The sequence below is a fragment of the Leucopleurus acutus genome, assembly GCF_964270905.1.
Source record: "Leucopleurus acutus genome assembly, chromosome: 20".
Lineage (NCBI taxonomy): Eukaryota > Metazoa > Chordata > Mammalia > Artiodactyla > Delphinidae > Leucopleurus > Leucopleurus acutus.
This window is the reverse complement of record NC_139162.1, coordinates 52,212,929-52,235,541: the sequence shown is the minus strand read 5'-3', so window position 1 is coordinate 52,235,541 and position 22,613 is coordinate 52,212,929. Positions and strand designations below refer to the sequence as shown.

General features: G+C 56.6%; 3 protein-coding genes across 3 annotated transcripts; 2 read left to right on the top strand and 1 right to left on the bottom strand.

The window, feature by feature from the left end:
* Positions 1–2,738: 2,738 nt before the first annotated feature.
* Positions 2,739–12,155, top strand: SLC17A7 (solute carrier family 17 member 7; the record flags this gene model as incomplete). The annotated part of the gene is made up of 12 exons (XM_082862370.1): positions 2,739–2,800; positions 6,945–7,197; positions 8,144–8,262; positions 8,548–8,662; positions 8,742–8,829; positions 9,098–9,184; positions 9,276–9,418; positions 10,070–10,219; positions 10,394–10,526; positions 11,189–11,299; positions 11,496–11,623; positions 11,862–12,155. The coding sequence occupies 12 exons, from the start codon at positions 2,739–2,741 to the stop codon at positions 12,153–12,155; spliced, it is 1,683 nt and encodes a 560-aa protein (XP_082718496.1).
* Positions 12,156–13,610: 1,455 nt separating this feature from the next.
* GFY (golgi associated olfactory signaling regulator) lies at positions 13,611–16,039 on the bottom strand (the record flags this gene model as incomplete). Its single annotated transcript, XM_082862263.1, is given in 4 exon segments — positions 13,611–13,810; positions 14,268–14,441; positions 14,715–15,348; positions 15,485–16,039. Coding segments are annotated over 4 exon segments (1,563 nt in total).
* Positions 16,040–18,540: 2,501 nt separating this feature from the next.
* On the top strand, positions 18,541–19,333 carry PTH2 (parathyroid hormone 2; the record flags this gene model as incomplete). Its single annotated transcript, XM_082862139.1, has 2 exons — positions 18,541–18,659; positions 19,159–19,333. 2 exons carry the CDS (start codon positions 18,541–18,543, stop codon positions 19,331–19,333), a joined length of 294 nt encoding a protein of 97 aa, XP_082718265.1.
* Positions 19,334–22,613: the final 3,280 nt, after the last annotated feature.

The following is a 22,613-nucleotide window of genomic DNA, read 5'->3' as shown; positions in this document are numbered from 1 at the left end:
AGGGATCAAACCCATGTCCCCTGCAGTGGAAGTGTGGAGTACTAACCACTGGACCGCCAGGGAAGTCCCCCTTCATGTTCCCTTGTGGTCTCTTCCTCCCAGTCACTCAGGGTAGTCATACTGAGCAGTGTCCTGACCACACCAGTTTTTTATGCTGTTCCCCTATTTAGTATCCTCTTCTCCAGTACACCTACCCAGGTCTACTCCAGTACCTCTGATTGTTTGCCCTCACAGGGCACATCTCCTTACTCTACACCCATGCCCTACCCCGACCCTCCCAGTCATCCCTTTTAGTGAGCTTTTCCTGGGAAGCTTTCCAAACTTCAGGCTTTCTTTGATCTTCCCTGGCTGAGTTAGAATCCTCCTCTGGTGGTCCCCAATACCCAGTGATACTCTCATTAGAGCTATGTCCCCTATGGTGTGACAATGCCTGATGCCTAGTAGGAACTCAATAAATATTTGTTGAGTTCATGAATAATTGCCAACACACCTTCCATAGTGAATCCTAGGAGGATAGGTAAATGCAGGAGCCTCAGGGGTAGATGTTGGAAGAACAGCGGGGAGGCCACTGTGGCTGGAACTGAGTGAATTGGGTGGGGAAAGAGGGATTAGATGGTGAGAAGGTGAAAAGGTTTGGGGTTGACATTGAGTAGGGTCCCTTGGGCCTCGGAAATAGCGAACTTGGGCTCCGTGTCCACCAGAGGGCGCAACGCAACTTAAGCCCGTTGTCTCAGAGAACTACAACTCCCAGCGGCCCTCGGAGTAAGTGGCCCTTCAGAAGCAAATGGTGAAGTCCAGCGGCCGCTGGGACTTGTAGTTTGCACGGGAACCCTCCGTGGGAGGAAGAACTCATTCCCGGGTCCCGAAAGTGTAGGGCTGGGTCCTCTCTGCCTTCCTCGGTCTCCATGGTGATGGTTCCGGCGAAGGTCCGGGATTTGGCAGCTGCTGGGCCCCCTTCCCACTCCTTCCTCCTCACCATCTGCTCCACCTTCACACCTGGCCCGGAGCCGCGACCGCCGCCTCCGCACCCAGACCGGGGATTCTGTCACCACAGGGTGGCGCGTGTGGACGAATCCGCGGGCTACTCTTCCCTCAGACTCTGGAGTCTGAGCCCCAGGCTCCCTCCTCCCTCTGACCCAGGGGTCCCAGACTCCAGCCTCTCCTCCCTCGCAATCCGGGGTTTTCTCAAACATAGGCAAAATTGTGACACTCAGAGGCCCAGCGAGACAAAGCTAGAGGCTGCAGCGGCAGCGGCTGCCGGGCCACTCCTTCCGTGGCGCCCGCCCGCCGCGCCGGCTGCTCCCTCTCACTCCCTCGCGGACCTGTGTCACATCATGAAAATTTAATCCCAAATGTATTTTTGGCCAAACCCAGGGAGGCAGTGAGGAAAGGAGCACCCTCCTGGGGCCTGGATCTGGCGTCGGAGAGAGGGGCTGGCGGCGAAAGCAGCGGGACAGGACCTGCCAGCGGGCTGGAGACAGGTTAAGGTTCAACCCCAGAGGGGCGGGGCTGGAATTCAGGGGTGGGGTAAGAAATCAGGGGGCGGGGACAGATCCCAGGCGGGGCGGGGACAGATCCCAAAGGGTGGGGCAGAACGCAGGTGCGGGGAGAGGACTCAGTAGCTGGGGACAGAACTCACGGACTTATTCCTGGTGCCGATTCCAGGGGGTGTGGGCAAAAATCAAAGCAGGGACAGATCCCAGGGGAGGGGACAGAACTCAGGGGTAAAGAAATATCAGAGGGGACACAATTCAAGGGGTGGGGACAGAACTCAGGGTGGGGAGAGAACTCAAAGGGTGGAGATAGATCCGAGGCTAGGGAGGGAATAATGACCAGCAACTGGGGGTGCGGGGAGTATAACTATAAGGGATGAACCCAGATGGGAAGGAAATCGGAAATGAAGGAATTGGAAGGGGGGATGCGCCTAGAGGGGAAATAGAACTGGAGGGACATGAAATTCAAAAGGGGAAAATGGAAACAGGTGGATGGGAGTCAAGGGCGAAGAAACTGGATGGGGAAGAACTAGAAGGGACAATGGGTGTATCGAAATGGGGGTTGGAATCTAGGGAGGGGGAAGGAATTCCCTGAATGAGAAAAGAACCCTCTGAATGAGAAAGTTGGAATTGAGGATATGGCGGCCTGGGGATGGAGGGCGCTGGGCAGGATGTGGAACTGAAGGGCACAGAAATTCGGAGGGATAGGGCTGGGAGGATGAAACGCAAAGGAAATTCAGAGGAAGATGAAACTGTAGGGAATGAAAATGCGGGGACGAAATTAGGGGGAATGAATTGGGGGGAGCAAATCTCAGATGGGGAGGAGAGAAAATCTTGGGTAGAAGGAGCTGGTGGGGGATGGATGAGTGGGGAGTAACTCCGGGAAGGAACAGAACTGGGGGCGATACAACCCAGACAAGTGAATTCAGAACCCAGAGGCGTGGTCTTGGAGTGGAAGGGCGGGGCACGAACCGGCCTGGGGAGCTGCGAAAGGTGGGCGGGATTAGAATACAAGGGGCCGGGTCTAGCATGGATAGGCGGGGCCTCTCCTTGCCCCACCCCACCCCCGACGCTGAGTCCAGTGACAGCCCCCAGACAGCCCGCACTCGCAGCCTCCTTCCCCCCGAGCGGAGCTGCGGGGCCGGCCGGGCCGGGGCGGACCCCGGGTACCCGGACGCGGCCGCCCGGGCCCGCGGGCGGGGGGATCGGCGGGGGGGGGAGGGACCAGCAGCAGGGGCAGCCACCATGGAGTTCCGCCAGGAGGAGTTTCGGAAGCTGGCGGGTCGTGCCCTCGGGAGGCTGCACCGGTGAGCACGGTGGGGGTCCTGGGCGGGGAAGAGCGCTAGGGTCCGAGGAGGACGCTCATTCCCACCTGGGCGCAGTCGGACAGCTAGACAGACGATACCCATGGGTGGGGGGGGCACCCATCTGTCCAGTTTTCTCCCTCAGTCTCCGACGGCGCCGCTCTCCCTAGTCTTGTCTCATCCATCATTCTTCTGCGCCCCACCCCATCCCAGGCTCTGCTCTTTTCTCTGGGATTATATATCCCCCTCGTTTGGGTCTCTGACTCCCTCCCCCGCTTCTGGGTCTCCGTTCACCTATCTTCTCTCTGGCTCCTCTCTTGAGATCTCTGTTCCTTCTCTCTAGGTCTCTGTTTCCTTTTATCTCTGAGTCTGTCCCGCTCTCTGGCCATTGCTCTCACTAGTTCTCTACAACCCCTCTGTCTAGGTCTTTGTCACTCTCTCTCTGAATCTCTGTCCCCCAACTCCCTGCCCTAGGGTCTCTGACCCTCTCCTTTGGGTCTCTGACCCTCTCTGGGTTTTTATTTCTCCACCCCGGGTCTCTCCATCTCTGTGTGTTTGTCAGTTTCCATCTCTGAGGGCTTAATCTGAAGCTAAATCGGATTGGGGCCCATTGGTCCTTGTCCTTGAGGAGAGTTAAGCTGGGAGGAAGAAGCCAGGGTATCCTGGGTCTCTAGTGGAGAAGGGAGCTGCCGGCCAAAAATTAGGCTCCTGGGGTAAGACAGACTTCCCAAAGGGTACAGGCTAGAGCTCAGAGAGACCTCCTTCCAGCCAAGGAGATGACCCCAGTGACCTGGGTGTCCCCAGAGCAGTCTGGACACCTCTCCCGAGTCCCTCACCCCCAACCCCAGCCCTGGCTCCAAGTCAGAGAAATTACTCAGCTGCGGAGAAGCCTAAAAATATCTGGCCACAGTGCGGGGAGGAGATGGCCGCATCAGTACCATGCCCCTGCCTCCATTCCCTCAGACCCTTGGGTCCCCTTGGCCCACAGCTCTGATCCCATCTTTGATTGACCAGCTCACTAGACCATGCGAGTCCTTCTCTAAGTCTAACACTAGTCCTGCTTGCTGCAGATCACCTCCTAGCTCCAAAGTTACCCCACCCTCCAGTAACGTGAGAGATGGGAAAAAAGCTGGACAGAAGGGAGGGGGCAGGAGGATGACAGTGATGGGAGAGGGGTGGGGAGATGAGATAACCTCACCCCTTCTTTTCCTAATCTTCCAGCCCCTCCCCACCCTTTTTCTCACCTCCTTTCACGAGTTTCTCAAAATACATCAGTGTGAAGTCAGGAGAGGGAGAGAGACGTGCTGGTGGAGGGGCTGGGAAGGGGGACGGCAGCGGGAGGGATGTGTTTCTTAGGCGCTCTCCCTCAGTCTCCGTTTCTCAGCTTCTCTGTGTTTAGGTTTCTCTCCATCTGTCTCTGCCTTACCGTCACCTCTCTGAGCTGCCTTCTGAGCCCCTACAGACCCCAGAGTTCAGGGCTCCCACCAGGACAGTCACCAAGGAGTTTGAGCCCAGAAGAACATCTGAATCCAGGGGTTCACTTTGATGGTTGGCGAGAGGGGGGGAATGCCCTGTATTGGACATAACACCCTGATTCCTTTTAATCCTCTAGACAAAGCTGGGAAAACTGAGGCACACTTGGAAAAGGGGGGGAAAACAATGGCTGAGTAAATATGGCATCATTCAAACCCAGGTCAGTCTCCCTACCAAGTCTGGGATGGAGGCTGCAGACTTCCTCGAGATGAGTGATGCTGGAGTGGGTGGAAAACTCCCTCAGACCAGGAAACACACGGTAACCCAGGTGACTTGGGACAAGGACAAGGGGGGGGGGAAGGGGAATACAGGAGAGACAGGAGCCAAAATACCTCCTTTCTGAGAGCCAGGCCTTGGGAGGGGTGGTGCTGAGGGCCAGGAAGTGATCAGGCCCCATTGCTACTCTTGTGTGTGACCTTGGACATGGTACTTCCGCTTCCTGAGCCTCAGTCTCCTCAGTTGTACAATAGGAAGATAAGGGAGAACCAAAGGGATATAAGAGGACAGAGACCTGGGAAGGGGGAGAGGGGAGTAGACTGAGAATCTGCAGAAGCAGAGGCAGAGACCCAGAGAGGGAGGTTGAGACACCGTTTTCATTTTGGTTACCTGCCTCCTAAGTGCTGCTTTTCCTCACCACCAAGTCCCTAGACCTGAGTTCCAGGCCTCCAGAGAGGGAAAGAGACCCCATCCAGCGTCTCCCCTCTCTGTTCTTGTCCTCTGTGAAGCATTGGGGCCACCTTCATCTCTACATCCCTGGTTCTCTTCTTCTGAAATGATAATATCACCTTGAAGTTCCCTCTTTGTAACCTCACATTCTACTCCTGCCCCCATTTTATAGGTATGGAATACTGAGGCTGCCTCCTTCGGTTTAGAAAGCCTTGATCTAAGATCTATGTCCTAGTATTAGCAATGAATATCACATTTCAGGGGCTGCAATCATATCTTGAGTTTCAGAGTCAAATAGCATGTGAGAGCAACCTGGGTCCAATTCTAATCTCATTGGCTGGCCTGTTCTGATGGGGGGCAGTCCCTACCACCCTGTGCTATTCGTTCTGGGGACTTCCATTCCCCTCTCTCTAACTCTCTGCTCAGGGTCTCATTCCGCATCCCCCCAGGTTCTGTCAGCTCCCCCGTCGTTTTCTCCACCCACCCCCTGTTTCTTAACCCCCTCCTCCACTTCCTTAAGTTCTAGGATGGGGAGGGCTGCTGTTCTCATCTCTTCCACCCGCCTCCTCCCAGACCGTCTGGCTGTTCTTTCCTCCCCCGTCCCAGTCTCCCTCGCCTCCATCTGTTCTAGCCCTTTCCTGGGATCCAGCCCGATCCCCTGGCTGCCTACCCGCCTCGGAGTGGGGCCGCACCTCACAAGTCATATCCCTAGTCTGTCTCTCCTCACGCTCCTATAGTCTCTCCATCTTTCTCTCAGCGTTCTGGGTCTCTGCCTCTATGTTCTCTCTCCTGGGTTTCTGTCCCTACCTGACTTTGGGTCCCTCTCTGGGTTTCTGTCCCTTTCCTTCTCAGGGTCTTTGTTCTGTCCCCCACCTTCTCTCAGGGTGTCTGCCCCTGTCTTATTCTCTTCTTGACTGGATGTCTGTCTCTCTCTGTCTGGATATCTGTCCCCTTCTCTCTGGGTCTCTCTCCTTCCTCTGTGTCTCTGACCCTCTTTCTCTCAGCCTCTGCGCTCCCCACCCTGTCTCTGTAGCCCTCCCTTTGACTCTTTCCACACCTGTCTCAGGGCACCTCTTTCTCCCTGCAGCCTCTCTCTGGATTTGAGGTGGTCCTCCAAGTACCCTATACGTCATCACAGACTCAATCCTGGATCCAGAACAGGCGGGGGCGAGAGCCTCGCTGGGGACTGAGCCAATCCCCCTACCAGGGCCATCTGTCCCTTGCCAGGACACCTCCCACCACTCCTCCTCCCTACCCCCTAGGCTGACAGCCTGAACTCAAGGTTCTCCAGGGATATCCAGCTGGGCTGCTGGATTCCAGTGCCCTGGACATCTCTGCACCCCCAATCCCTGGGAATGGGCTTTCAGTGGCTGAATGGAGTCAGTTGGATGGCAGGCCCACAACTGCTGCCTGGAAGCAGGGAAGGGCGTGCCACAGGGGGCAGGGGAGGAGGGGGGACCGTATATATAGCAGACGTGGCTGAGAAGCATCTGTTCTTTTGACACCTTTGCTGAAGCATCTCCTTAGCGCCTTTTGCTTCCTCAAACAGGCTCATATCTGGAAAAGGGGGCTGGAGAGTGTCTCTGGACCTTGGCGGGGAGGGCTGGGGTCACAGGGTTTTGGATCGCAAAGGGTAGCCTGGGTCTAAAACAACTGAGTCAAGAGGTGACATGGCTGGGGGAGAAAGGAACTGAGGAGTTCCCCACTCGAGTCTTAGGGAGGAAGGGCCTGAGGGTGCGAATTCCTCATCTGAGGGAAATTGAGACCGAGGTCCAGATTCCTGGATCCAGAGGGGAAGAAGGGAGTCAGGGGCTGGACTTCTGGGAAAAGAGGGAGTGCAGGCTTAGAATCCCGGGTCTTGAAAAGCAGATTTTGCCCTGGACTGTTGTGTCATGGGAGGAGGGGGCTGGGGACTGGACGTCCGTGTCTGACCCTTGCTGCCTCTCAGTCTTCTGGAGAAGCGGCAGGAAGGTGCAGAGACGCTGGAACTGAGTGCTGATGGGCGCCCGGTGACGACGCAGACCCGGGACCCGCCGGTCGTGGATTGCACCTGCTTTGGTCTCCCTCGCCGCTACATTATCGCCATCATGAGCGGCCTGGGCTTCTGCATCAGCTTCGGCATCCGCTGCAACCTGGGCGTGGCCATTGTCTCCATGGTCAACAACAGCACGACCCACCGCGGGGGCCACGTGGTGGTGCAGGTAGCTCAGGGCGGGCGCTACCTCAGGCTGCTGATAACACTGCCCACGCCCTCTGATGACGTCACACCCGCCCACACCACGTCCCTTCCACACCACAGCCTGAGTAGCCCCGCCCATTTGTGCTGCCCCCTCAGCTCCATCTCATCTCGGGGCTCTTCCCTTCCTAAGCCCCGCCCCTATCTAAATGAACCTCCGCCCCTATTTGTTTCAGGTCTCTGATTTCAAAATGCAGACTGCCCGTCATTAGGTTCCCTATGTGTTGCCCCTGCTCCATTTTGGGCCTCCTAGCAACTTTACTACACCTGCGTCCCACAACTGTTCCAGTGTTGCATCTTAATCCCAGGCGCAACTCAGGCTCCACCGTGAATTTTGATTCTGGATTTTCTGAAGTTCCACCGTTGCTTAAATCCCTCCCCCATCTGCTCTGGTCGTTACCTAAAGCCCCGCCTCATTTCAGACTTTCTCCCTATTTTAATTTCGGTCTAGGCCATGACCCTGCCTCAGAAAAAAATTCCTGATTTGGGCTGTGGCCTACCCACCCCTTGTTCCCTTCCAATCAGGCCCGACCCTTTGGCTACTTCTTGTCCCTGCCTAGACCCCAGCCTGGTCAATCAGCAAACGGTTTGTACATTGGTTAAAAGTGGAAAAAGAATCCCCACCCCCATATATGGGCCCCTAGACATTCAGAGAAGGGACCCTGAGACAGGGAAACAGGCAGAGCTAGGCTTCTAGGCAGCAACAGGCCCCACTGCTAAGGTAGTGCGGTCCCAGCAACATGGAGGAGCGGAGTTGGGGGTAGGTGGCACGAGATCTGATTGGCAGGTGTTTTGAAGGCGAGAGGGGATCCTTGTTGCTGATTGGATGAGGGACTGTCTGTGGGTGCTGATTGGTGGAGGAGCAGAACCTGGGGCAGAGATGCTGGTTTGATGTGACTTTTGGCCCACAGCAAGCTCAGTTCACCTGGGATCCAGAGACTGTTGGCCTCATACACGGCTCCTTTTTCTGGGGCTACATTGTCACCCAGATTCCTGGAGGATTTATTTGCCAAAAATTCGCAGCCAACAGGTATGGGGTGGGGGTCTCAAAGTGGGCGGCAGAGTGTGGGTGGAGCTAGAGGGTTTGGCCTTGCATTTGGGGTCTGACTCCGGGAAAATGGGAGGAGCCTGGGTTCTGGACCGGGGTCCTAGAGAAAGGCGGGGCTTGTGATTGTGGAAGGTGGGGGTCACAGAGAAGGTGGGGCCTGGGGTTCGGGGGGCGCAGGGCCTCGCCTGCTGTGGGAGGAAAGGGCAGAATCCTAGGTATGGCGGGATAGCTGGACTCTTTTCTCGGACCACGAACTCTTCCTATCAGGGTTTTTGGCTTTGCTATTGTGGCTACCTCCACTCTAAACATGTTGATCCCCTCGGCTGCCCGTGTCCACTATGGCTGTGTCATCTTCGTGAGGATCCTGCAGGGGTTGGTAGAGGTAAAGCTCCGCCCCCTATGACCCCCGCCGCCGTTCTAGCTCCGCCTCTTCTCGTTGACTTTGGCTTTCTCCTCCCTAGGGGGTCACGTACCCCGCCTGCCACGGGATCTGGAGCAAATGGGCCCCGCCCTTAGAGCGGAGTCGCCTGGCAACAACAGCCTTTTGCGGTGAGAGGAAGGGGCTGGGATCCAGCCTTGTGAGTCTGAGGATGTAGGGGGCTGGAGTATGGACTCTTAGGTCTGAGGAAGGAGGGGATTGAGGGCTTGGACTCCCGGGTCTGAGAGAGGAGGGGGCTGGTGACCCAGACTGAAGTATCTGAGGGAGGAGGGGCTGTGGCCTGTGCATCTGTGTCCCAGAAAGGTGGGGGCTGGGAATCCGCTCTATTGCATTTGAGGGAGAATGGGACTCTTCTCCATCCTGTATCGTCCCCCATAGGTTCCTATGCTGGGGCAGTGGTCGCGATGCCTCTCGCCGGGGTCCTGGTGCAGTACTCAGGATGGAGCTCTGTGTTCTACGTCTACGGTGAGGGGCCCGGACGCCTGGGTCCGGGTGGCGCTGGGGCAGAGAGAGGCCGGTCGTCACCTCGCTTCCATCCCCCTCCTGACCCCCCCAGGCAGCTTCGGGATATTCTGGTACCTGTTCTGGCTGCTTGTCTCCTACGAGTCTCCGGCGCTGCACCCTAGCATTTCCGAGGAGGAGCGCAAGTACATCGAGGACGCCATCGGCGAGAGCGCCAAACTCATGAACCCCGTCACGGTCCGGGCCCAAACCTGCGGGGCGGGGGCGTGGTGGGGAGAGGAGAGATATCGAGGCGGGGACGCAGGAAAAAAATGGGCTTTGAACCCGCACTGCATGTAGATCTTGGTGGGCTTCCATAGACATTTAGAGGAGACTTGATGGGAACGCAAGGTGGATGGAGCTAGAACCTAGGAGGTGGGGTTAAAGCCCGGAGAGAACGGCAATAGCAGGTGCTGAGGGCAGGGCGAGGTGGCCAGGTGGGCGGAACCACTGATGGGCGTGGTTAAACCTGCAGAGGCGGATTAGAATGTGAGGTTTTGCTTAGACCTTGGGGTGGGTGAGGCTAGAATTAGGGGGCGTAATTGGATGGAAAGAGACTCTTGGGTCCACATTTATGAGTCTCTGAAGGTCATCGTGGTCTCCGGACACCTGCCAACCTGAGGGCCACTGTAGAGTCGGGACCTCTGCATCCCTGAAGTGTTACTGTGAGGCTAGGACGCCAACGTTCCCATGGGGACGTGGTCAGGCTGGCGACCCTGCGTCCTTGGAGGTTTTAGTGAGATCGGGAAACCTGGGTCTCTGCGGGACTATAGCGGGAGCCCTACAGGGACACGGAGAGCGCCCAGCCCTGCTCTCTGTCTTAGCCGTCCCTCCTCTCGCCCACCACAGAAGTTTAACACACCCTGGCGGCGCTTCTTCACGTCCATGCCAGTTTACGCCATTATCGTGGCCAACTTCTGCCGCAGTTGGACGTTCTACTTGCTTCTTATCTCCCAGCCCGCCTACTTCGAAGAAGTGTTCGGCTTTGAGATCAGCAAGGTTGGGCCCAGAAAGGAGGATGCGGAGGGAGCGGCGGGGGTTGAGGGGAGAAGGAGAGGGACCTGGATCCCAAGGGGTTGGAACGGGGCACAGGGAGGAGCCAGTGGTACCTGAGCCGTGGAGACCCCGGGCCCGTGGCCCCTGAGCCCCCTCCCTGTACACCCGCTGGCGCAGGTGGGCCTGGTGTCAGCGCTGCCTCACCTGGTCATGACTATCATCGTGCCCATTGGAGGCCAGATCGCTGACTTCCTCAGGAGCCGCCGTATCATGTCCACCACCAACGTGCGCAAGTTGATGAACTGTGGGGGTGAGTGGGGCGGGGCCTGGATCTGGTCTGGGACAGCCTGGGAGGGGCAGAGCGCCGTGGGGCAGATCTAGGGGGCCGGACTCTGGGGAAGGGGCAGAGGTCAGAGGGCGTGCACAGGGGCGCGTCCAAAAAGGCTGAGCCAGAGTGAGACCAGACTTGGCTGGAACAGAATGGCAGGTGGCAGCCTCAGGGGCCGAGGGGTAGAAGGGCAAGGCAGGTATGGCCGTCCAGGTGGAGCAAAGGCGAGACCACGTTGGGTCTGGAAGGACGGGGTCTATACGAGGCTGGCCAGAGTAGGATGGTAACTGGGTGATGAAGAGGGGGGACCTGGAGAGACAAAGGTCAGAGTGTAATGAATAGGGACAGAGAGGGAAGGTGCGAAGGTGCCTGGGTGGGGCCTGGACCCTGCGTCTTCAGGGCGTGGCCTAGTCAGTGGGTGGGGCCACGGAGGGCCAGGTCGGGGCGGCGAGCCTGTGCGCGTGGTCAAGGGCCAGGCACTGCGGAGGTGAGGGCTTGGTTAGGGTGGGCGCGGACAGAATGGGGAACAAAGCCAGGGACAGGCGTGGAAATGCCCAGACTGGGGCGAATAGGGGTCGACTGCGGCGGGAACGGGTCTGGAGAGGCGTGGGGCGGCCTGCGCTCAGATAAGCGGCTCTCTGTAGGCTTTGGCATGGAAGCCACGCTGCTGCTGGTGGTCGGCTACTCGCACTCCAAGGGCGTGGCCATCTCCTTCTTGGTCCTCGCAGTGGGCTTCAGCGGCTTCGCCATCTCCGGTGAGAACCGCCGATCCGCCCCTTGGGGGAACTCTGGTCACCTCTGTGGGGAACTTCCTGGCTCAGGAAGGGGACTTCCCAGCCTCGCAAAAGGTTGACTCGAAAGAGCAAAACGGCGGGGAGGGGGGAGGTAGGGGTGGGGGAGGAGTCACTCGAGCGAGAATCGGCTGTGACATCTCCTGGCTCGCCTCTCCAGGGTTCAACGTGAACCATCTAGACATCGCCCCGCGCTATGCCAGCATCCTCATGGGCATCTCCAACGGCGTGGGCACGTTGTCCGGCATGGTGTGCCCCATCATCGTGGGTGCCATGACTAAGCACAAGGTCCGTGCACGGGCCCTGACCCACTTGCCCTCCAAATTTGTGTATATTACCTTCCTGACGTGCATCACCCTCCCTGGGCTCCATCCCTGCCCTCTCTGGGTCTCTTTCAGCCTCTTTCTGGATCTCGGTCTCCCTTTCTCTGGGCCTCCCTCCCCACCCCCGCCGCTCCACTCAGGTTCTCTCTCCACCTCCTGTTTCTCTGTCCTCTGACTTCACCTCACCATTGTCCCCTCCCCAGACTCGGGAGGAGTGGCAGTACGTGTTCCTCATTGCCTCCCTGGTGCACTATGGAGGAGTTATCTTCTACGGGGTCTTCGCTTCCGGAGAGAAGCAGCCGTGGGCGGAGCCTGAGGAGATGAGCGAAGAGAAATGTGGCTTTGTTGGCCACGACCAGCTGGCTGGCAGTGACGAAAGCGAAATGGAGGATGAGGCTGAGCCCCCCGGGGCACCCCCTGCTCCCCCTCCCTCCTATGGAGCTACACACAGCACAGTTCAACCCCCAAGACCCCCACCCCCTGTCCGGGACTACTGACCATGTGCCTCCCACTGGATGGCAGTTTCCAGGACCTCCATTCCACACATCTCTGGCCTGAGTGACAGTGTCAAGGAACCCCAGTCCTCTCTGTCCTGCCTCAGGCCTAAGAAGCACTCTCCCTTGTTCCCAGTGCTGTCAAATCCTCTTCCCCTCCCAATTGCCTCTCAGGGGTAGTGAAGCTGCAGACTGGCAGTTTCAAGGATACCCAAATTCCCCTAAAGGTTCCCTTCTCCACTTTTTCTGCCTCAGTGGTTTCAAATCTCTCCTTTCAGGGCTTTATTTGAATGGACCGTTCAATCTCTCACTCTCTCTTGTGGTTTTGGGCACCTCCCCCTTTCCTTGAACCCCAGGGACTCTCAGGCTAAGCCCTGAGATTACTCAGCCCCCCCTCCCCTTTCAGAAAAATTCAAGGTCTTCCTCTAGAAGTTTCAAATCTCTCCCAACTCTATTCTGCATTTTCCAAGTTGGTTTACCTAATCACCCATCCCTGCCATACTAGGGATTGATTCTCACCAGCGTTTCTGAGGGGAAATGGCAGTTTCAAGCACCCCCCCTCCCCCCCCCCCCCCGCTTCACCCCTCCCTCCACCAGCACATTCTGCTGCAGCACCAAATTCCCCAAGACCTTCTCCCTAGCTTAGCACAATACCTAGGGAAACAACCAAAATGGCAGTTTTAACAATATGCCTCTCTTCACTCCCATGCACTTTTTCTGACACGGTTTTCAGGTCTAAATAGTGGCTGCTCAAGTCCATCAACTCAATGGTTTGAAGCCACCGGCATTGAACTTTCCCATGGTGGTTTCAAGACGCTCCTCTTCCCCCCAATTCCTTGCACTTTATTCTTCTGGGTGGTTTCAAACTGCCCTCATTTTCTCAGTGGCCATTTGTTGCCTCCCTCAGGGGCTAAATGACTCCAAATCTGGGATCCTTCCCCTCTCAGATTCCCCTATTTCGGCTTAGAATTTGGGGAACACACATAGGAGAAGTCACAGAATCCCAGGAAAGGGAATGGGGCTGGGGAAAAGGGGTGCTTTTCCCCGGGGCAGGGTTGTGTCTTTGTGTCTCTGTCTCTGTGATTGTAAATCCTGCCCTGCCCCTCTCCCAATAAAATGCTTTGGTGTACACACCCAGTCGTCATTGGCCTTGGGAGTCCCCAACACGCTTCTCCCTGACACCCAGGAGTCCAGGCCCCCAGCCTCCTCCCTCCTCACATCCGGGATTCTAGGACCCCAACCACTCTCCTCCCCCAGGACTTAGGCCAGAGGAGTTGTCTAGCTGTGGGAACACGTGATTTATTCGTCCTCAGAATATGTTTTCCACTGATATCTAAAGCATCTATCTCTGCGTGTAGGACCCTCTATCCTAGAGGACCCCTATGTAGCAAAGCAGGCCAGGAGGACAGGACCTCTGGGTCCTTCCTCCGTCTGGGGAAGGTGCAGGTCTTGAGGGGCTCACACGAAGTTGTTGGGGAGCGTGGAGGGGGAGAGAGGTTCCAGGCGCTGGGGGCGGCCCCCGCGGGGCGGCGGAGGCAGCTTGGGTGGCAGTGGGGGGGTGGGCAGTGGCTGCTTGGTAGCGATGTGTGAAGGGACCCAGGCGTCCGGCGCATAAAAGTAGAGGTTGTAGGGGTCCTTCGGGGCATCCAAATGCATAACTGTGGGGACAAAGGAACGAGGTCATCCATAGGCTGACTGGGGGCCTGTCCCCTCTCCTGAGCCGCTGGCCAATGAGGAGACAGGGAAGAGGATTCCGACCTTCCATTGGAGCGGGGTTTTCGAATTAAAGGACCCCTGAATAGACGAGGGGGCGTGGCGTCCACGCAGCAGGGGCGGGGCCTGCCGCGCTCCTGGAGGGGGAAGGGGCGGGCCTTGTAGGGAACTGCGGCTCCGAGCGTGCGGCAACTCCCGGCTGGGCTGGGGGCGGAACTGGACATGTGTGTGTGAAATTTCAGAAGATTGGGGGGCAGAACTTGACCCTGGAGGGTTCAGGGCTTCTACTGACCTTGGATGGGGACCTGTACTTTTAGGTAGGGCGCCCTGAAGTGCCAGGCGAAACCAGGTTAAGGAAACGTGCAGGCATTCAAGGAGCGGGACGCCACAGGGGTGGCTCACCCGGTTCATCTCCGTCGTTCGGGAGCCGGTGGTGTGCGAAGGGCCGGTGTCGAGCCGCCCGGCGGTAGAGACACCACAGGAGCAGGAAAATGCCAATAAGCAGCCCGGTCCCGGCGAGGAATAGGCACAGAGCCCCGCCTGCCTCGCCCGGGGGACGCCCCACCAGGGTCACGCCTGAAGGAAGGAGGCCCAGGAACAGCAGTCTAAACTCCTAGCCCCCTCCACCCTCAGACCCAGGAATCCAGATGCCACCCTCCTCCTTCCTTGGATCCGGGAGCCCCGGCCCCCAGTCTCTCCTCCCTCAGACCCTGCAGTACCAGCCCTCAGCCTCCTCCCCACTTAAGACTCCGAAGAGGGGCTTACAGCCTTCTCATCCTTTCGACCCAGGAGTCCGTCTCCCAGGGCCCTCCTCCCTCAGACCCAGGAGTCCGAGCCCTAGTCCCTCACCAGTCTCCTTCACTCGCTCCACCACGATGATAGTGTTGACTCTCTCACCTCGGCTGCGCCGCTGGGGGGCCCGCGGAGTGACAGGGGCCGGCTGACTGGGGGGCCCTGGAGGAGCAGGGGACCTCACAATCTGGGCTGAGGGAGGAAGGGCGTCGGGCCCTTTAGGGCTAGAGTTCTGGGGGACTTTCAGGTCAACGGCCCCAGGAGATTCTGAGGTGGGCAATTTAAGGGCGTCGGGCTGGGTGGCTGCAAGGGTTTCTGATTTGGGATTCAGGGGCAGCTCATGTAGGGCAGTAACTTCTTCCTTGAAGGGTGTAGGTGTTTCTGGGGGAAGACTAGTGGAGCTCTCAGGATCAGAGGCTGGGAGAATCTCTGTTGCATCTTGGTAGGGGGGAGTGGGGGATTCTGTTTGGGGAATTTCAGTGGGGTGGGGATTGTGGCCTACATGAGACGCTGGGTGGGGGGTTTCGGTAGGGTCAGGATGGAGTGTCTGGAGGAATTCAGAATTTGGGGTCTCAGTGGTGTCAGGGTCATGGGTCTCCGGAGATCTGGGGTCAAAGGTCTTGGTGGGGTCAGGATTTGGGATCTCAGGGGCTTCTGCATGTGAGATTTCAGTGGAGCTATGTTTGGAAATCTCTGGGGATTCTTGGTGTGGAGTTTGTGTAGGGGCAGTGTTTGGGGTTTCAGGAAATTCTGGGTGTGAAGTTTTGGAGGAATTAGGTTTGGGGGGTCTCATGGGATTCTGTGGGTGAGATTTCAGTGGAGTTACATTTGGGAATCTCTGGGAATTCTTGGTGTGGAGTATGGGTAGGGTCAGTGTTTGGGGTTTCAGGAAATGTTGGGTGTGAAATTTTGAAGGAATTAGGTTTGGGGGTCTCAGGGAATTCTGTGTGTGGAATTTCAGTTGGGTCAGGTTTGGGGGTCTCAGAAGGTTCTGGATATGTCATTTTGGAGGGTTTAATTTGGAGGATGTCCAGGGATTCTGATACTGAGGTGTTGAGTGAGTTAGGTTTGGGGGCCTCAGGAGACTCTGGGTGTGGGCTTTCTCGGAGGTCAGTGTTGGGGGTCTCAGTGAATTCAAGGGGGGAGGGCTCAGGGGAAACCGCATGAGGTGTCTTGCAGGGCTCAGGATAAGCAGTCCTGGGGGATTCTGGGTTAGGCCCATTGAAAGTGGAATTTTCAGATGCAGGAGGGGAGGGCTGAGAGGGGTGGTCTATCCGCGAGAAGTCGGAACCCTCAGGCGGTGAGGCCCAAGGGGCAGCCTTGGAACCCAGCCAGGCGAAGAGAAAGACGAGAAGCAAGAGGATCGGGCTGAAGGATTTCATAGCTCTGGAATTTACCTGTAGCAGTGGGAGAGCGGGAAGGAAGGGGTTAAAGCCAGAAGTCGCCAGGGAGGCGACGCCGGAGGCCACGCCCACTGGTCTCCGGGTAGACCGCGTCTCCGCCCAGCTCGGGGCGCCGGGTAAAGAAGCCACCTGCAACTCCCTGAAGGCTGTGAGGCCGTAGCCGCCGTAGCTAAGGGAGACTGAGACGCAGGGCTTCTTGGGAGTCGTAGTAAATTTCCTTATCTGTTTCCCTAAGGGGTCCCAGGAAAATTGGGAAAGAAACACACCTTTCCAAGCCCCCAGACCTCCTTGACTTCGGCTTCGAAGGGTGTAGACCTCTGAGGGGAACATGGGATTTCTTCCTCTCCAAGGGCCCTGGGGACACCTTGACTCAACAGTTGTTTACATTAGAGGAGGCTCAGAAGGAAGGCCTGGGGGCTGGGGGCCTGAACGCCTGGATTTGAGGGAGGAGGGGGCCTAAATGCCTGTAACTGGGGGAGGAGGGAGACTCCTGGATCCTGGTCAAGAAGGCTGCTGGGGGTTCAGCCTCCTGGCTCCCAGAGGGTGGAGGGCCCTAAATGTGGGTCTAAATTCCTAATTCTTTAGAAAAGAGAGGCTTGAAGGTTCAGATGCCTAGAATTTTGAGGGAGCAAAGCTTGGAGGGGGGCTGGATTACAGGGGAGGAAGGAAATGGGTGTCTGGAACTCTTGGGTCCTGAGTTAGAAGGAAATTGGGAACTCTGGAGATAGGTGTGTAAGGGTCTGGATTCCTCAGCCTTCAGGAGGAAAGAGCTGTGGGGCAGGACTCAGGTCTCTGTTTATTGAGGATGGAGCTGGGATCTCAAGGTCTCAGGGGCTGGTCTGGGGCAGAGATGCCTAGGTCTGTGGTCAGGTGGAGGTGGGGTGGGCGTACACCCAAATGAGACAGCGTCACTTGGGGTTTGGGGTCGCTTACCTGCTCGGTGGGGTCCAAGATAACAACAGGTGAGCAGAGCTGAATGCAGAGATCAGTGAATGCTGCAGAATGGCTCTGGGCAGGGCGGCAGGAGGTAGGGTCCCAGGGGTGCACATGACACACCTGACCCCCACCCTGGGGATCCTGGGATCCTAGCAACAGGTTTGAATTTTTAAAGGGACAGAGATAAGGGACATTGTCTCTGGAGTGGGGAAGGGAGTTAGGGACTGGATCATTTGGTGGAGGGATGTGGCCCAACCAAGCTCTCCTCCCTGTGAAGCCAGGAGTCCCAGCCTTCTGCCCTCTCCTACACCCAAACCCAAGAATCCAGGTCTCGGGTAGCCTCCCACTTCAAGAGCCAGGAGTCGGGACCCTCAGACCTCTCCCCTCAGATCCAGGAATTCAGTTTCCCAGAGCCAGGCTCTGTTCCCCTCCTCTCTGGGGAACTAGGAGTCTAGGTTCCCATGTCCTGTCAATCAGAGATTCAGATTGCTACTGCCCTTTGGGACTTCCCAACCTTTGCCTACCATTCTATTGTATAGACAGCACCCTCTTAAGAGCCAGTGTTAGGGGGATTGGGCCTTATCTTCACAACACCCCCAAGTTCCTCCCCGGGAAGGGCTTGGACACATCCTCAGGGTAGTCAGGGTCCTTGTCTGTCTCTTTCCCCTCTTTGCAGTGTCTCTAAGACTTTCCTGATTTTGCCTGTCACTATACCTGCCTTCACCGTCCCTCCCCCCACACATACCCTTCGCTTTCTCCTACCAACCCTCTCCCCCCATTTCTCACCCTTTCTTTCTGGTTTTCTCACTGTCTGGATTCATCTCTGGACCTCTCTGCCCAGGCTGGCTGTCCTTCCATTTCCTGTCGTTCTGAGTCCTCTTTCCCTCATTCCTCCATCTCTAGCTGGCTCTCTTGGTCCCTTTCCCTCTCTTTTCTCTCTTCCTTCCTTTTCCCTTCTTTCTTCCTCTGTTGCTCCTTTTCTTCCTCTCTTCCCTTTTCTCTGTCATTCTGTCTTTGTCCTTCCCTGTCATGGTTACTTCATCTCTTTGTGTCTCTGCTTCTCCCCATCAGTCCCTCTTCTGCTGCTTCCCCCTGTCTCTCTTTCTCTCTCTGTGTCTCTGGCTTCTGCTCTGATGGTCCTTCCGCCGGTCTCTATTTTTATCCCTCTGACACACCCCCTGTGTCCACTTCTCTGTCTGTCTCTCCCCCTCCCAATTCTCTTCAGGTCCCAGCTCCTGGTCCCAATTAGTGGGTGGCCGCTAAGGCAGCGGCGGGGCCCCCACCCCCGGCTCCTCATTATCGCTGGCGGCTCCTAATGAGCCGGTGTGGGGGGGTGACCTGGCGCCCCCAGCCCCCTGGTCTGCGTCACTGCCCGCTGCGGGGGTTGTGGAGGCGATATAAGGGGGCTGCCAGCCTCACTGCCGGAACCCACTGCGCGGTAGGGGGCCCCGCAAACGGGCTGCAGGGGGTGGGTGGATGGTGGGGTCGGGGTTCTGGGCCAGGACGCGGGCCTCACTGAGCTCTTTCCTGTCTCTCCACAGGTGATGGAGACCCGCCAGGTACCCAGGAGCCCCCGAGCACGGCTGCTGCTGCTGCTGCTACTTGTGTCCTGGGGCCACCGCACCGCCTCAGGAGCCGCCCTGCCTCCCGCGGGGGTCTTCAGGTACGTAGGACATCCAGGTCTCCCAGGAAGGGTGCGGACTCAGAGAGGTGGGGAGAGACCTAAAGAGAATGGGGAACAGAGACTCAGAAAGGGGGAACAGAGACCCAGAGAGAGGACAGAGATGGGGGGTGGACAGGGAATCAGCAAGACAAAGAGATACACAAGGATTCTGAGAAAGGCTTTGAGAGACTCGAAAGGAGCCGAAGCAGGAACGGGTTTGTTCCTTGAGCAACGTTTATTGGGTCTTGGTGTGTGCCAGGCATGCGCAGGGCGCTGGGGCCGGACAGGTGCATCAGACTCGGTCTCTGTACTCAGGAGGCTCCGAACGTGGTGAACACAGAGACGGAGACCCACACAGAGAAACAGAGAGACAGGGGACAGAGACTGAGCCACTCCACAGACAGTGCAGTAACAGGGCTTCGAGTTAGACCGCGGGGAGGACAGGTGGCGGGCGGCGGGCCCGGACACATGGAAACCGCCTCTTTCCATCTCCCGGCAGACTCCACACCCCCAGCCGGGCTTGGGCGGTTCCGGCCACCCCCCAGTCGCGTCGGAGCCTGGCGCTGGCGGACGATGCGGCCTTTCGAGAGCGCGCGCGGCTGCTGGCCGCCCTGGAGCGCCGCCACTGGCTGAACTCCTACATGCACAAGCTGCTGGTGCTGGACGCGCCCTGAACGTCCCGTCCGCCCCACCTTAATAAAGACCCTGCTGTGCGTCGGGACTGCGCCTCCTTCCTGCGCCTCTGTGTGTGTGTGTGTGTGTGTGTGTGTGTAGCGGGAGGGTGTGTGTGTGTGTGTGTGTGTGTGTGTGCACGGGGGCGTCTACCTCCAGTTCCCTCTCTCATCTCTCCCTCTACTCATCCTGTCTCTCTCTGCACTACCGCCCCAGCTCTGTCCTTTCCTCTCACTCTGTGCCTTTGTCCCTCTCCACTCGCATATCTGCTCCCACCCCATCCCCGATTCTGTCCCCTTCTCCTCTTGTTCTTTGTAACCTCCCAGGTCTCTGTCCCCCTCCGAGTCACTGCCCCTTTCTCTGGGTCTCTGTTGCTCTCTGGGTATCTGTCCTTCTCTGAGTCTCTATACTTCTTTTTCACCCTCATGGCTTCCCGGCCTTCTGGGGAATCTCTGTCTCCTCTCTCGACTCTTCTTTCTGCCTAAAACTCTTCCTTCCATTCTTAATCACTTTCTTTTTTCTCTGCCTGACTCCTTCGTGTCTTTTTTTTTTTTTTCTTTCTTTCTTCTTTTAGGTCTTCGTCTCTCTCCCGGCTCTCATTTTCTCTGAATTTCTCTTTTTCCGCTCTCGCATCACTTCCCGACTTCTCTTTGGGCGCAGTGGAAAGTTGGGGGGGGGCGGCGATGGGGGGACTCTGGAGATGCATCTGCCATTCAAAACCGGGTTCCCCTAAACCTACTTGTGTGGTATTGGGAACGGCTTCTAACCTTCCAGCCTCCTTTCCCTCATTATTTTGAGGATTAAACCAGATACACCATTAGAAGACTTAAGTACGCCCTTCTGGAAGCAAAACACATTATTAGAAAAGGGTTTCCAGGAATTCCCTGGTGATGCAGTGGTTAGGACTCAGCGCTTTCACTGCTGGGGCGAGTTCAATCCCTGGTCAGGGAACTAAGATCCCGAAAGCCACGGGGCCGCAGACCCCCAAAATAAAATAAAAAATAGAGAAGGGTTTCTGCCTCTCTTGCAGCAGCCTGCAGCAGTTTCTTCAGGGTTTTCTAACTGCGCGCCTCCCGGGAGACCATTGGGGCGCCTGGTCGGGGCGGGAGGAGAGGAGAAAGGAGAAAGGCATTAGGCTCCTGGGGGCACGGGACGGAGGCGAGGAAACACCTGGCCCACCGGTGAAGGAAGTAAGGAAGCAGCCAATCAGAATCTCTCTCTCTCTCTCTCTCTCTCTCTCTCTCTCTGCTCGGCCAGCCCTTCCGCCCCGCCCCTCAGTGGTGACCATGGCAACTCACTCCCTTAACTGGTCTGCGAGGTTTCTGAACCTAGCTCCCGTGGCGCAGCTCGCACGGACTGCGCTCTGATTGGCCTAGAGAAGAGAGTGGAGCTGGGCGAGTCGACGTGGGGAAAGGGGGCGGGGCTGGCGCTTGGTGATTGGCAAGCTCTCCCGTAATTTGCATTTCCGAGAGGCGGACCGCGCCCTAATTGGCCGTTAGGCTGTGGGGTGTGGCCTGTTTCCCTGTTATTCAGAAATACTGAACAATGAATAACTGTGTTTACTCCTTACAACTATCTGGAGTTGGCCAAATTTTACAAAGAAACATGGCTCTGAAAGTTGTCAGCGCTAGTGAAGGATAATTGGAACCCAAATCTGTGCAACTTCAGAAGTCTAGACCATTCCACTACTCTCATGGAGAAATAGAATTAAAATGTTATGAGCAGTTACTATATGCTGGGCACTCTTCCACATACCATTGTATTGGCTCTTTCAGCCTCACAACCCTGTGAGAAGCCTCATCCTCTGTTTGCTGAAGGGCCTGGTAACTCCGTCTTGGCCTGTGCTCTTCCTGTACTTCCTCCCCACGTCTTTTTTTTTAATTAATTAGGCTGCGCAGGGTCTTATTTGCGAGAATCTTCGTTGCAGCATGCGGGATCTAGTTTCCTGACCAGGGATCGAAACTGGTTCCCCTGCGTTGGGAGCGGGGAGTCTTAACCACGGGACCACCAGGGAAGTCCATCCTTCCAGATCGCTTGTCTAGCATTTGAGGCTTTTCACAAAATGGTGCCCCAAACCCCTTCCCACTCTACTCCCTTCTCCTCAGGAAATTTCAGCAATCCCCACATTTCAATCACCATCACAGCTAATAACATCCAGACCCCCATTTCTAGACTGAAAGCTCAGTGCTCAGGGCTCCAGCCACTTCTTGGAACCCAGACACTCACTCCTCCCCACATGAGCTCAGAGTGTCCCCCACAAGCCCACACCTTCTCATGGGTTCCCTATGTTGGGAATGGCTCCACTATCTACGAGTCAGTGGGTCAGATGCAGGTGCAGTCCTAGCCCCTTCCCTCTTCATCCTCCTTCATAGCCTGTCAGTACTGGCTTTGTCCTTCCTGCTCTGCCTCTTTCTGCCCTGCCCTTTTTTCCATCCATGCACCCAGCCCAGCTCAGACCTCATGCTCTCTCACCTGGACCATGGCCCCAGCCTTCTCCCCACCTCCTGCCTCCAGCCTCACTCCATTATTATTCATCCTCTGTACAGGCTCAGAAGGTCTCTTTCCCACCCAGAGTTGATTCTGCCCCTTCCCTGATCACAGCACTTTCTTGGGCACTTGGCAGTAGAGTTCAAGCTGGTGTTCAAAACCCTTAATGGGCTCTTGTCTGCCTATCTTTTTTCTCACAACTCTAAAGCCTCATCCTTCCCTGGATTTTTTTTTTTTTTTTAAATCCAAGCAACATGGTGCTGCCTATGGCTTTCTACACACAGAGGTGCTTTCCAACCACCTGGTCTTCACACACTTTTATCCCTCTGCCTGGGACACCCTCCCCCGCCTCTCTTTACTATAACCAACCTTACCCATCTTCCAAGACTAAATGCAGATGTCACCTATTTGGGAAGAAATCTCTAACCTCCCAGGCTGGGTTAGGTGCTTTTCCTGAGCTCTCACAGAGCCTGTAGCTACCTCTATCACTGTCCTGCCTGGCTCAAAGCTCTCCCAAGGAAGCCTCTACAGTGCTGAAATTGTTCTATATCTTGACCCGGGTTTTGGTTTCATGGATGTTTACATGTGCAGTAATTTATCCAGCTGATACTTGATTTGTCCATTTATCATTGTATGTAAGTTATACCTCAATTACAAAGTAAATAACCAAAAACAAGTAATTAAATGTCCCCCAAACTCCCATCATCCTCAGGAGAAAAATCAATGCTCCTCAGCCTGGCATTGGAGGGTCTATTTTTCTGTCTTCTAAGGTCTAGCCATGGCAAATAGATGATC